The 14,967-nt window shown below is 45.1% G+C and overlaps 1 protein-coding gene across 1 annotated transcript in view; it reads right to left on the bottom strand.

The window, feature by feature from the left end:
- Positions 1 to 14,967, bottom strand: part of Fer1l6 (fer-1 like family member 6) — a 112,891-nt gene that overhangs the window by 32,449 nt on the left and 65,475 nt on the right. The window contains exons 22-25 of the mRNA XM_057792116.1: positions 5,459 to 5,569; positions 5,039 to 5,200; positions 3,467 to 3,647; positions 525 to 742 (exon numbers count right to left, since the gene is read on the bottom strand). Of these exons, the coding sequence (XP_057648099.1) occupies positions 525 to 742; positions 3,467 to 3,647; positions 5,039 to 5,200; positions 5,459 to 5,569 (672 nt within the window). The remainder of the gene's footprint in view (positions 1 to 524; positions 743 to 3,466; positions 3,648 to 5,038; positions 5,201 to 5,458; positions 5,570 to 14,967) is intronic.

Genomic DNA, 14,967 nt, shown 5'->3' with positions numbered 1-14,967 from the left:
AGTAGAAGAGATTTAGTTATAGGCAATGACTATCAATATATATCTCAGAAAGAAGGCCTTTGAAGAAGACTGGTGTCAGCAATTGGGCGTGTCCCAGCTGCTATAGCAGTAGAAGCCTCCCAGAAGCCCACTTAACTGAGAACGGAAAGTCTTTCTCCTCTTTAGAATTCAAAGAACACATCTTGGCCATGTCTGAACTTGTACAAAGGAGGCTCTAGATGTTTGTGCAAGTATTTCTGGATGGAGAAACCCTTGCCTTTCCAAGCTAATGAATTTAGAAGAGTTTCTGTCCCATTAACGATTACTGTCACATCTGACTAGCACTTTAATTTCATACACAGTAACTTTCCAATCCCCCAGCAGTACTTTGAGGTAGGCATCTCAATCTTCATTGTGAACGAGGAAGCTAGTACCCAGAGACGTGAAGTTGCTGGCTCAAGGACACATAACTAGTGGTGGTCTGGATTTTTCCAGTGCAAATTCCCCTGAGCCTGGCAAACAAGAAGCAGATTACACTGACTGACCTTGACTTTTTCATCTTTCGGTAGTTCCTGGGATACAGGTTTGTGCTCGGGCTCCAGCATCGGAGAGGAGTCAGGGATGTCGACTAGGGTGGTTGTCTGAGCCTGGGCAGAGTCCGGCACCACTGTAGGTGGTGGCTCAACATCCACATAGATGTGATCTGTTGGGGGATCCTGGGAGGATCCAGAAGACTCAATTGCTGCTAGTGAATCTGAAAAGGATGAATGAGAGAGAGTTCATTCAGCCATGGGACACAGCCGGCTTCCAAAGGCAAGCTCTTGACATTTCTAAGCCTTGTTTTCCTTACTTCTGGGACAACAGTAACTATTTTCCTGCGGGATAAAATGAGACCATCATTTATGGAATCTGTTGTATGATTAGGCAATCAACAAATGGCAGTATTAATTCTTCATCCCTTAGAGAAACTGTGGATCATAAAAGCCAACGTTTAGGGCACAGGTCCTCTGCATTGATTGTCTCTCCCATTATGTAGATCTGCAGGGACTGAAGTTTCAGAAATCATTGAGCTCCAGGTGTAGGCAGGACATGGGGCATACGATCACATGTGCTTAGTGGAAAGCAGGGTCAAACCCTAGGGTTCCATGAGATCCTGACTGGGCTGATGACGTCATTACGAGACATAACACTTTCCCACACTCGCCAAATGTCCTCTGCATTTCATGTTGCACAACTCAGCACTGATGGGTGTTTTCTGCGGTTGACAAGGCCTTCAGAGGTTCTCGTTCCTCTGGGTATGCCTTTCACCAGCAGAGCTAATCCAACAAACTCCCATAGGACACCCGCGCTGAAGGGGACACCCCCAGAATAGCAAACCCCCCAACAAAAGCAAAATTCAACCCTCCAAAATTGGATAGTAGGAGGTGAAGAGGAGGAGGTGGGGAGAGAGCATGGTGTAAGAAGCGGCAAAGTGGGGCTCCAAGGGAGTAGTAAATCAGCACAGTGCTCCAGAGCGCCCTCTGTCTGTATTCAGTGCAATTACACGTGCACGTTCCCTGAGACCCCTAGTCTCACTCCTGGATAAAAAGGCTGGAGAAATTCCCACACAGCATCTTCCCTTGGGAAACACACACAGGCACCTTCATTACCGGATGGTTGGTGAAAGCAGAGACTTGTGAAGAACCTAGGAGTCCAGGGAAACTCAACAGGAAAGGGAAAAGGGAAATACAGCAGATGCAATGGGTTGTCATAAACAGCTAACGAGCCCTTGGCAATGTGGAGAGATATTAGAATGTAGCATCGCTTGAAAAGAACCAAAAAAAAAAATGTTACAACACTATGTCATGTGTGTAGATCAAATGTGCATGAATTTACAAGAGGGCCTGAAAAAAATGGCTCAGCAGTTCAGGGTGCATAGGCTTTTGCAGAGGGCCTGAGTTAGGTTCCTAGCACCCACATCAAGTGGCCCACAGCCACCTGTTACTCTAGGGCATCTGGGTTTTTTTTCTGACCTCCATGGGTCTTACACTTGCATGTGTATGCTTGCACACCACACACACATACACACACACACACACACACACACACGCGCGCGCGCTCATGAAATCTGTTGATGAGAGCTCTGCCCTGGGGAGAGGTCTGGCAGGCAGGTATCGGAGGAGAGCAGACACGACAGAGAAGACCTGAATAGCTCAATGACGATGCTGCAGCATGGAACTAGGAGGTGTAATTAACTCTGAACACCTGAGAACCAAAAGCGGAACAAATTAAAATAATACGAAGCGTAAAGCCAAGAAAACTGGCAGAGAACAAGGGCTGGGGAGAGGAGCCTAAGGAATATTCAAGTGTGTCTCAGTGGAAGATTTGATTCCAACACGAGAGAATAAAGGTGTAAATTCACCAGAAAGGTCCAGCTGGTCACTGGACTGCAGATACCACTGTCCATACCCACAGATAGCTGATCTCTACAGTCATTTTCTTTTTTCTTTTTTTTTTAACTTGAAGTATATGAATTTTATTTAATCAAAAATTTAAAATTGAATAGATCAGAGAATAAAATCAAGAATTATAAATGGTAATCCATATAATGAAATATAAATATTTGAAAATTATATATCTGACACAGAAATTAAATCTGGAGTATATAGAGAAATGCACAGCCCTTAAAAAGAAAAAAAATAAATTGAAAAACCAGTGTATTTTCTAGGGAATTTATGGTTTTTCATCGCTCACATAAAAATGTAAGAGTAATTATGTAAACATAAATGTAAACATAAATTTAAAGAAAGGAAACCACAGGTAGTACAGAGGCTGTGACTCCAATTATGAAATACATAAAAATCAGGCCGACTTGATTTACATCTTAGAAGTCAGGGCAGTAGAAACCAGTGAAACCTAACTAATTATTCTTATCAATAAAAAATTGGGAGTCAGATATCAGGGTAAGAACCTGAAAAATCAGAGAAGCAGGGAAGTACCACCAGTAACTTCCTACCTCTCCCTTCCCTTCCTCCAAAATGGCCAAGATGCTTTCTCAGTCCTGCCTCACTACATCCTGTCTCCTATCTGTCCTCAATCCTCCATTCCTCTGTAGTTAATTTGTTTTCTTCCTCCAGTGGCTAGCTCTGAGCTCTGACTCCAAGCAAACTTTATTTGTCTGAACACAATCAAAATATCATACAATGAACCATTTGTTGTTTTAGAAATCTATAATCCCACCATTGGGGAGGTAAGAGCTGAAAGTGTAACAGGAAAGCCGTTTGTTTGTCCCAGCTGCCCAAAACCAAAATAATCACACAGAAATTGTATCAGTTAAATCACTGCTTGGCCCATTAGCTCTAGCTTCTTATTGGCTAAGTCTTACATCCTAATTTAACCCATTTCTATTAATCTGTGTATTGCCACGTGGCAGTGGCTCACCAGCAAAGCACGTCTATCTCCTCTACAGTCATTTTCACTCTGGCATCTAGGATGATGCTCTTCCTACCTGGTCTGGCCCAGGCTCCATCTGTCTGTGAGGTCAGGGCAAGGGGCTCTCTGGATTTACACAGAAACTGCTTCAAGCAGTTGATGGTGTAGGTGCCCACAAGAGTGCTTCTCCCGAAGGCTCTCCAGTCCACCACACAGATGCTCAGAGGTGGGTGCAGGAGCTCATTCTCAGGCAGCTCCTGCAGAAGAGGTGGAGGGAAGATGCCGCTACCTGGGTGGCTCTGCCTGCTCCGGCCCCGCGGGTTCATCTAGAGGCAGGCACAGCTGGATGTCTGTCTGTCTTCTCCTTGCCTTGACATTCTAGTCCTCAGACCAGCCCGGCAGTTTGCCTACACTCTAGGGGACTGTCTTCCCAAGTCAGAAATAAGTGTGAAAACTAGGATAGATATGTTCTAATAGCAATTCATGCCAGGTACAAATCCCTAAGAGATGTCAGTTGTGAAGCATCTGTCTCCCACTCCTTATCTCCATGGCAGCATTGTCAAGTCTCCTATTTGCTATTACTGTTTAACCAATCCCAGTATGTGAAACAAATGAAGACCAAGCCACGAGGCGTGAAGCTAAGTGGACAATGCTATTCACACTTGTCTGCCCTAGTGCCCCGAGAGGATCCATGACATCCACCATGGAGGGTTTCAGACACTACACACACTTTAGTGTCCCCTTTGATCATCTGGAACATGGGTCTGTGGAACTGAGTCGGCTGGACAAAGAAAACTTTTCATAATTAGTCCAAACCAGAGCACAAAATCCCCCCATGTATGCTGAAATATCGAAATAAATAAGAGCACAGTTGTCAAGAGCCATAACTTACACACGACAGCCACTGGCTTTCTGAACACCAGGGGCCTTAGTTAAATGTGGCCATCAAAGTAAATTTCTGTAGAGCATTTTGTAGCCAGCAGTTCTCAGAAGCAATGGGAGGGTTTGTTAAACCAGGGGTGTCTGTGCCCTGCTCTAAACATCTCTTTATTTGGTAGACTGGGCTAGACCTAATGCTGGGTATTTATTTCTCTTTGGGGGCATGCGTGAATGGGAGTGGGTGGTTATAGGGTACTGAACCCAGAGCAACACAGAGGCTAGGCCAGCACCCTGCCATTGAACGACATCTCCGGCCCTCTTCTTACTTTCCATTTTTAACACAAGGCCTCACTAAGTTGCCCAGGCCAGTATGGAACTCTCCTTGTAGCCTGTCTGGGCCTTGAACTTGTGTTCCTCCTGCCTCAGTTTTCCTGAGTAACTAGGATGGTAGGCCTATGTCATGATGCTGAGCTGAGAACGTGCTGCAGGTAAGGCTGGTGTAGAGGAGTTGGGGGTTGTGCTCCAAAGATCCCTGTCCAGGCAAAAGTCTTCTAACTTCCTTTGATTTATTGTACGCTCTAGACCTGAACATTTGCACATCAGGTATCCAATGTTTCTCATTCTGAAAGCCTGGCTTTCCATAATTAGGCTAATCATACAAATAGCATACACCTGAAATCTTGAAGCATCTCCCCAGGCTAAGTTGGTGAAGCAGAGGAGCCCAGCTGTGGAAAGGGGGCTGAGCTGCTGAGGAAGGAAAAGCCCGTACCACATCAAAGGCCTCTGCCTGCACGCTGAAATTGGGGTTGTTCTTGTAACTCTGGATCACGCAAGACTTCACGCCTCGTCCCCCACATTCAATGAGAACCTGTGGCCGGTCCACCGAGAGAAGCTGTACCTTCTTCATTTCTCGGACACCCCAGAAGAGGACCTGAGGAGAGGGGAGGGCAAAGCCAGAGAGAAGCCTGGTGTATGACCAATGGAGAAGCCAGGGTGTGACTCCTGGGAGGGACAGTGTGGTCTTCCAGCTGCAAACAATGCAGCTCATGGTAGACTCTGTCTTGTCTAGTTCGGCTAGTGAGGTCTTCCCTGGGTCATCTGCCCATCCCGCCACACCTCCCCAACTACGCAGGTGGCACCCCCCGCTCTGCGTCCTATGGGTCAAGCCTCTCCACTTCCTGAGCCATACCTCGACCCGGTATTTACTCAGCACTGGACGGATGTTGGCGGGAACAGGATAGATCTGTGTGATGTCTGGTGGGCCAATGGGAGGGAGACCCTGTAGTCCAGAAGAAGGGACCTGCCATATAAAACAGCCAATAGTGAGAGGCTGGAGAGACGTGAGGAAGGGTAACCAGGCTATGCAGCACCCCCCAGCAAGACATCTTTGTCTCATCAGGACCCTGCAGCACACCTAACCTTCAATCAACCATTGATGATAAGAGCACTGATTGGCAAACATTAAGTGAGCACTCGGGGTGTGCCATGATGTTTGCCAGACATAACTTCCAATAAGCTTACAGTAGACAATGGAGAGGCAACGCCCCCACAAGTGTATAGATGTTCACAGCTCGATAAAATGACACACAGAATTGCAACGGTGGATGGGAAGGGGACTGTGATCACATGTTGGGCTTCTGACACTTAACTACCCTCTGCCTTCAGAGATTCAAGAGATCATGGCAGCCCACAGTGCACAGCTATGAGATTTAATGGAACAGAGACTTACTGCTAAATCTTCTGTGAAGGATAAAGTAAAATCTCCTGAATGTGGAACTCAGGAGAAAATGGGTCACTTTTGTGCCCTTGGGCACAATGAAACGACAGGACAATTACCGATATTTGTAGAACTATCCCACAAAGAACCTACAGAATTCTCCTAAAGATGGGGAATTTCCCACAGGTAGCCCATGTTGTCATCTCTTCGGGACCTACCTTGCTGCCCATATCTGTCAAGGAGCCTTTCCAGACTGGGTTCCAGTTACTGTGGCCATTTTCCTGCCCTACGACCATTGACTGCATTGCGTTTCTCCATAGGCACAGCAAGTGTGGGAATTGGGTGAGCAAGTACAGGCTTTCTGGAGTGACCCTGTACGAGTCACTTTCCTTCACTGAGCCTCATGCACTGGGCTGGCCAACCCTTCAGGCCTCCAGGATCACATGCTCTGCCTTGGAGTCTGTGATTCACCTCCGTGCAACTCTTGTCTGCCCGCAAAGTCTACAGAGGTTGGCCAAGAGGACATCTGTCCTTACTTCCTCTCATTCTCCAAACCCTCAAGCAGAACCACACATGCAGTGGCTTCTTGACAAGTGTTTACTAGATGACTGAGACATTAGCTCCATCTGCCAGAAAGTGCCCGATTGCTCATCAAAACCGGCAACGCGCAAGCGTCCCCCATTTCACTGTGGCAGTCATGTTCTAGTTGGCCACGGCAGATGTGGTTAAGCTAATTACACGAAAGCCCAGAAAAAAGACAATCAGACGCTACAAATACCAAATAGGCTGGAGATAATGAAGCTGCAGATTGAGCCAGAAAAGGAAGCTGGCACCGGGAGGACAAGTACCCAGCTGCCTGGTGGGCCAAGGTGAGTGGTGCTGTCTGCCAGCATGGCCTCACCCAGAAGGCCAGCTGCTCCTCAGCCTTCACAGAGCCACACAAGACAAAGAGGCACAAAGACAGACACTGTGTGCTTTCTTTCTCTCATTTGTATTTCTATGAGTTTATATAGTTATGTAAAATCCTGTGTGTTTGTAAGACTTAAAAGTAGAAAGGAGACTGTCTAGGTGAACAAAGAGGATCATGGGGAGGGGAGCAGGGAGAAAGGGATGAAAGCATCCTTACGTAACGGTAGCCCTACACCGAACATAAGGAATAGGACCAAAACAGCTGAGACTGTGGTGGGTGAGGAGCTGCCTGTGGACATGCTTTGTATTCTATTTTAATTTGATATATAATAACTATGCATACTTATAATGTATAAAGTATAATAGCTTTTTAAAATAACATGGAATGATCAGATGGCATACCTGTCACATTTCTTTGTGTGTAGGGGTTGGATATTCCAAATCCTCAATTTCTGCTGATGGTGTTTGTCCTGCTGCTCCAGGGTATTAGGAATTACCCCTCCCACCCAACTGCGAACATTAGTCATTTTTCTCCACCCCACTCTAACTCTCCCCAGGCTCTAAGAACATTATTGGATATGCTTTTGTAAAGGCCTCGTGTGTGGGCTGCAGTGATGGTTCAGCAGTTAAAGGCACTTGCTTCTCTTGCCGCTTGGGTTCCTGCCACCCACAAGGGAGCTTACAACTCTGTATAACCCCAGTTTCAGGGGACCGAATGCCCTCTTCTGGCCTCCATAAGCACCAAGCAAGCAGCAGGTGCACGTACGTGGATGCAGACAAACACTCATACACATAAACTAAAAATAAAATCTTTTTTAAAAAAGGCATATTTTAAAAACTCTTTTTAAAAAGCGAAGTGTGTTTCCTTATCCCAGGAGCGCCGAGATGTCAGCCTTGTCAATTCTCCAAAAAACGCATGCATTTGTGATCTTAAGTATTGACCCCCAGCTCATAAGAGATCCCATAGTATGGTGAAGATGGAAAGGCTGATAGTCAAGGTGAAGTTTCTTCATAAGTAAATGGGTCAGCGTGGCCTGTAGACATGGTGTGCACTTGCTCAGCACATGGGGCCCTGGGAAAATGAGTCCAAGTGAAAATGAAGGTGAAATAACTCAACTCTGGACAACTGGAATAATGTGTTGTAAAGGACAAATTGCTCTAATATCCCAGGGAAGATGAAACATGAGAAACTCAAAAAGATCTGGCTGTACAACTAGGGCAAAGGTGAGGCCAGTGGGTCCCTGGCACAAAAATGGAAGAGCTGTTTCCTTTCAGGACCTTGCATGACCCTAATCCGGGCCCAACACATCTGTTTCCTTTCAGGACCTTGCATGACCTTAATCCGGGCCCTGCACATCTGGATAATCACAGATGTTCAGAAGCCTTCCTCCGTCATCCTCCACTCATCATCTAGCCTTCAACTGGTTCTCCTGCTCGGCACAGCAATGAAGGACCAGGCTTGAGCTCTCTAGCTGTAGGAGATGGGGAAAGTGACTTTGGATCTCCGACTCTCAGTCCCATCTCTGGCAAAACGGGGGACAATGCTCTCTAAGTCACAGAATCGCTGTGAGGAAGTGTGGAAAGGCATGTCCTGCTCTGACATGCTTTCTGACACAGAGAATTCTCTAGGAGGGAGGGCAAGCCGCATTGGCCCTGCAAAGACCAAGGCTCAACTTTAAGCTGTCTCTACTTGGATAGAGTTGGTTCTGGATTGCTTCTGTGAAGGGTGCACGAAGTCCTGAGTGAGTGTGTATTGTTGGCACGACCACCACCCTGGAAAGGATTCCAGTGCCTTAGGCTCATGGGAATGGCAAGGCCTCCTCTGATCTGAGTATAGATGCCAGCAGTGTATGAACAAAGTACCAAACACAGCTTCCTCCTCCTAGAGCCTACAGAGTCCAGTCCTCGTGTCTGCTCACTACATAGAACTCTACTAAGATTAGCCCACCTACATCTTCACTCAGCAGTTTGCAACAAACACCCTGGCTTCCTAGGCTGCTGTTGTGCCTCAGTCAGAGTGACTGACTATCAGTGGTCATGTCAGAGGAGCAGCAGGTGACAACTGACTTCAGGGGACCAGCCCATCAGCATGCAAAGCACTGTGGGAGAATCTCCGGTAGGCAAGGCTCCAGGAGCCTCAGCCCCCAGAATGTCTCTTGCTACTTCTGTGCCGTTGCATGTTTGCAGCTGCTATTTCTCTTTGATATCTGGCATGATGTGAACGGGTATGGGGAGATCCCGGCTGCCCTTAATGGAATGTGATTATCTCTTGGAAATATCCCATTCTACTGGGCGTTTTGACCTGTGGATTATTATAAAGATGATTTCCTCTTAAGATGTACTGTTTAAAGTGTTGCCCCCTCCCCCAGTAAAACAGGGGCTGCAGAGGAAAGAAAATAAGAACAATAAAAAGTCACACAGCTAGTTTCTCTATCTGAGGAGCTGCATAGACTGTAGCTTAGCTGAGCGGTTAATAAAAACAATTGTTTCCCAGAAGTTAACTTAGCTCAACTAATTTTAATCTTAATGTTGAAAGGTGTGTTCACAGGTTGGTGTACTTTGTAGCTGAAACAAAGTTTTAAATATGACTTAAGGTTAGGTTAAGATGTTTTTGCTAATGGGCTTGAGGTTAAAAAAAAAAAACAGGGAAACAATCTAAAGTTTAGGAAGGCACAGTTGAGTGAGGGACTCGTTAAGGTCATGGAACAAGAACCAAGTAGCCCTGTTATTATCAGCTGATGCGCCTTTCTTGCTAGAATGGGTGGGTGATCAAAGGTGATGGTTAATTCCTTGAACCCATGTCTGCCCTTAGCTTCCTGTTGATGAATGGATATGCACCCTGAGGATTTAAAGTAGAGATGACTGGTTCTTTTTCATATATAAAAGTTTAGACTTGTAATGCTTCTAAGATTTCACCTAAGATTACCTTTAGAGATAAACAATAAAATAATTGGTCCTTTGTAACTGCAAAATGCAGTCTATCAACAAAAGAACTGACTGAGAAAAATACCTTGCTTGCTTACACTCTGTTAATCTATAACAAGTTGCTTGGATATGAACATATGTGGGTCTTTGGAACAACTTGTTTTTCACCTGTAATATGTAAAATGTTTAATCATGCAAGGGATATAGAAAACATGTTTTTTACTTGTATTTACTGTAATCATTCACTTACAAAATAGAATGTAACCACATCGTAATTTTTATACTTCCTGAGAGTTTTTCTGGGGTAGGTAAGCTGTAAGGGAAAAAAAATAAAGCCAGTTAGAAGGAAGACATCAAGATAGACAGAAGGGATACATCTGGATAGAGTTAAGAAAAGAAATAAAGAAAAAATAAGAAAAGAAATATATATATATATATATATGTATGAGAGAGAGAGAGAGAGAGAGAGAGAGAGGAGATAGGACAGAGAAAGACCCTAAAATAAAAGTGTGTGTGGTGGGGGGGGGGGCTGGAGAGATGGCTCAGCAGTTAAGAGCATTGCCTACTCTTCCAAAGGTCCTGAGTTCAATTCCCAGCAACCACATGGTGGCTCACAACCATCTGTAATGAGGTCTGGTGCCCTCTTCTGGCCTTCAGGCATACACGCAGAAAGAATATTGTATACATAATAAATAAATAAATAAATGAATAGATAAATATTTTTAAAAAGTGTGTGTGTGTGTTCCTGTTTTCTCTGACCCTAGAGAGCTAAGTTTGGCCCTCTTGCCAGCTCCAGAGAATTAAGTTTTACTCCCTCAGAGAGAGAAGTCAAGTTGCGGGATAGTCCACCGATGTCCCCTCAAGCCCGAGCTGCTGGGGCTGGTCCTCACAGCGTCGATACATGTCCCACCCAGGCCTGGCTTTTCTCTGCATGTGTCTGTCGGTTCTCCCTTCTCTGTTGCCCTAATTACATCAGTTCCAAAGCTGTGCAAGGTGAGACACTGGTGGCTTAAAAATAACTTAGAAAATTAAAAGGAAAAAAGAAAAGCTAAAAAGTGGAACTGGGCTCCAATTTCACTGCATATTGTTATGTGCAATGTCCACTGTGCAATAAAACATAGAATGTAAGGAGACAGGACAATGTAGTTAATTGTCGAGAGAAGCAACAACCATAGAAACAGATCCCAGGGGACTTAGGTAGTATCATCATCAGATACAAACTCTATAGTAGCAATATTTACGCTGCCCAAAACAAGACATGACAGAGGATGTCAGGAAAGCTAAAGTAAAAAGGAAGAAATGGAAATTCTGTGACCACACACAGAGCCACAAGAAAACCTTGGTGAGTGCTCACCTTTTCAAGAAGCAATAATAAGAATAATACACATGTCTCAGAGAAGAGAAGCCCAAAGGCAGAATAGAGTCTTCAAAACACAGAGGGAAATTGTCACCAACCCTGGCAAACAAAAAGATCTCAGAGGAAATATATTGGGCCCGAGTTCAAACAGCAAATGTGTGTGTGTGTGTGTGTGTGTGTGTGTGTCCCAGCTAGACACACACCATAATCACATGGTGACACTGCAGCAGATCATGCTTCCCAGGAAGGAAATGTGAGAACAATATCATCACTGTGCCAACATGATAGCCACCAGAGGAGGCAAGAGTCTGTGATGAAGCTGACAATGAAGTCTCCCGGGGCCTGAGCAGAGTGTTCTGGAAAGTCTTAATACTATGCTAGAATCTTCCTTCTCGTTCTCTGGACCTGTCACTATCTTATTTCAGGAGAAATAATGGCTTCTACAAAAATTCAGATCATTAGATCACTAACTGATAACTTTAGTGCATAAAGAACACACAGAGATGCTATGTAAGGTGAATTAGTTCGCTTAGTTTAGGCCCCTAGTGGGCATGGTTGACTGAGCAGCAAGCATGAAGGAGGAGACTCTTACTTTGTTCAAGCCAGTAGGACTTAAGGAAGAGACTCTTACTTTGTTTAAGTCAGTGGGACTTGAGTGAAGGCAAGGACAATATAGCTTTTCTTTGTTCTATACCAAGAGACAAAGACTAAAAATAAATTTAAAATATAGACAAAGCTCACATGATGGTAAGTGAAAGCTTCCTGAGAAGCAGCAGGATTTAGGAAGGCAGACCTGCCACATAGGTTTATAAACACTGTACACTGAACAGCTTCAGGGGGTGCTACTCATGGAATTAGGTAGAAATGGCCCTTTCTTGGGATGTGTAGTGAACTCACGCGGCAGTAAGACAAGAGAGCACTTTTGGAATTTAAAAAGCATGGTAGACAGATAATGGCAGCAAGATCTGTGTTTTGTCTGCTTGGGAACGTTCCTCGGGAACACACCCACACATAGTAGACACTGAATAAATACATGTTTGAAAGTATGAATCCAAGAGTAAAGCGATCCTTGTCTTCGACAAACCAACACAGTGACAAAGGAGGCAAGGGCTGTTTCGATTTCCTACAAACAATGGGCACGCATTGCATAGACCAAGAGACAAAGAGCAGGATGGGCCAGGAGCGAACATCTGAAACAGAGCGGGCAAGCCTTCTGGAATCTTGATGATTCTCATAAACCAGCAAATGCTCTGCAGGAGTGGAAGTGGGCAGAGTGGAGAGGCATTTCAGAACGAGTTAATGAGTTATCTCGGCATGCCTAAGAGCAGAAGTGTAAATCTATGAGATCCAGGAACCGGCAGTGGGCGGGCATAAAGAGCCTGCAGTGGCTGCAGGGTAGGTAGGACCCATATGTGACCCCGAGAAAGAAGTTTGAGAATAACTTTTGATAGAGCTTAAAAGTCGGAGAATTTGATATACGTAAACGGTCTAGATTCTTCTCTTCATGGAATGTTAGCCATTACAATAAAACCAAAATGGTTTTGTGGTTACATTTGGAAATACTATGTTTTGAAAAAGATATTTTAAAATGTTCTTCAGAGAGCCTTTTTACGGCAGCAGATATTTCAAATTCCCCTGAGGAACGTCCCAAGAAGCACTTCTCAAACTCTGTTCGCTGCATTTGGAGGAACCAGTGTTTAAAAACAACAATATTCGGTGAATAGTCTCATAGGTAAGGAGCAGGGAGCAGCTGAAGATGCAGAAGAGAAGAGAACATGATTAACTCATGTCCTGGAAGGAACATGGAGAATGATGCAAGCAGGAGGATGACTGACATGAGAACTAGAAGAGACCAAGGAACAGCAAAGATGTCAATCAGGCATGGAAGCAGCTACGGAGCTGGCCAGGCTATGGACATAGGTACCATGTGTAGAATTATGTTGGCTTTGAGTACTTCAGCCAGAGGGACTGGGCTAACAGCCAGGACAAACTAGGACCAGAAGAGAGAGGGGCAGTTGTCGTGGGTGGCTGATGGAAACAATGGATCTGATGAGTACACAGAAGAGCCATGCCACCAACTCCTGAGTCAGGGGAATGCCAGCATTGGAAGCAGGGAAGTCATCCACAGATGCAAAGAGGTAGCAGCTGCGACAAATGAAGGCATTTCCAGTACCTGTGAGCTCAGCCTGCTTGAGCTCCACCTGCTAACACAGTCACCTGATGACCAAATCGCTTTTTGAACAAGTGGTCAAATGAGAAGTCCTAAAGAAACCCTGATGGATGGCATCTCCTAAGCTCACCTCTGACGATGCTCCTCTCTAGGTCACCTGCTGGGAAGCAGCAGGTGTCTCATTAGTGTGTCCAGTTCTGAGAGGAGGTGGGTAGGACCATGGCTGTCAAATGGCAGAGCCCTCGGGTCATCTTTAGGGGTCAATTTGTTCAGCCCCTTACTGAAAAACTTCTGGGGAGACTTGGAGGCTTGAGCCAGGAGCTCTTACAAAGGCAGCTGTGAGCTGGGAAGAGCAGCTGCCTAGACTTGGCTAACCTGGAAGCTGGCATTCTCGTGTGTGGTATGTCAGACCAGATCTAGTTCTCCCAACTCAGTCATCACAGCCCTCAGTGGTCCCCTGCTCTAGTAGCCTTAGAAAGAAACTGGACACAGCTTTCCTTGTTTAAAGGAAACTTTGTGTGGCTAGGTAAAATAAGTAAATTTAAAACAAATTAGTTAAACAGAGCCAGGTGAGATGATACAACCAATAAGGTGCCTGCCATGCAAGCGTGAGGACCTGGGTTTGACTTCCAGCATCCACTAAAAAAAAAAATTAGGGTGTACCTGCCACCCCAGAGCTGGGGAATGGATGACAAGGGTATCCCTGGAGCTTGATGGATAGCTACTCTAGCTGAAGGTAGAGTGAATAGCCCCGTCTCAAAAAAAGAAAAAAAGAAAAAGAAAGAAAGAAAGAAAGAAAGAAAGAAAGAAAGAAAGAAAGAAAGAAAGAAAGAAAGAAAGAAAAAAAAGTAGAGTGTGATTGGGGAAAACATCTGACATCCACCTCAGGGCTTCACACATACACATATGTGTGCACATGCTCTTGCACACCCACATACAAATGTGAATGCTCACAAATATGGGCACACATACACAAAACAACCTATACACATATGCAGACAAAAACTCTAGTGCAAACAAAAGTCTTATTGGAATATGTAATAGGAAACAATTGTTAAATTTCCCCACTATTTAGATTTGGAGGGACTGAAGTTCCAAGAAGACATGGAAACGCTTTCTTGGAGTCACAGAGTCTGAAGCCTGGTGGGCTCTTGGGAAAGGAAGCTGTCAATTGATGCACTATTATAGAGGAACAGAAAACAAAGACTTCCCCTAGAAGTGGGAAGAGCAATTAGGGCAGAGCTGCTTTTGTCGGGTTTGGTATTGTTTGGTATCTGCTTGGGCTTCAACCAGAACAGCCTGCTGACAGCTCACGACTCTTCTCCGAGAAAGGACTGGTTTGGAAGGCTGCCCTCCGTTCTGACACCCACACTTCTGAGAGGTACACAGCTATCTGGCTACATATGGTTTTGCTGGAGACCACTTGTTTTATCACCCTAACATCTAGAACCTAGTGTTTGGCTTTCTAGTTCTGCTTTCCTACCCTGCTGGACTTAACTGCTTGAGCCAAATGAAGCCAGTCCTTGTATTCCCAACACAGTACCCCTAGTTATCCACACTCAGTTTTCCCAGTAGGGTTCACTCTCCAAAGCTGCCATTCTTTTCACAGAAAGTTTTTCC

This window comes from Chionomys nivalis, chromosome 17 (genome assembly GCF_950005125.1).
Source record: "Chionomys nivalis chromosome 17, mChiNiv1.1, whole genome shotgun sequence".
NCBI classification, from domain to species: domain Eukaryota; kingdom Metazoa; phylum Chordata; class Mammalia; order Rodentia; family Cricetidae; genus Chionomys; species Chionomys nivalis.
This window is presented reverse-complemented; position numbering and strand designations above follow the sequence as displayed.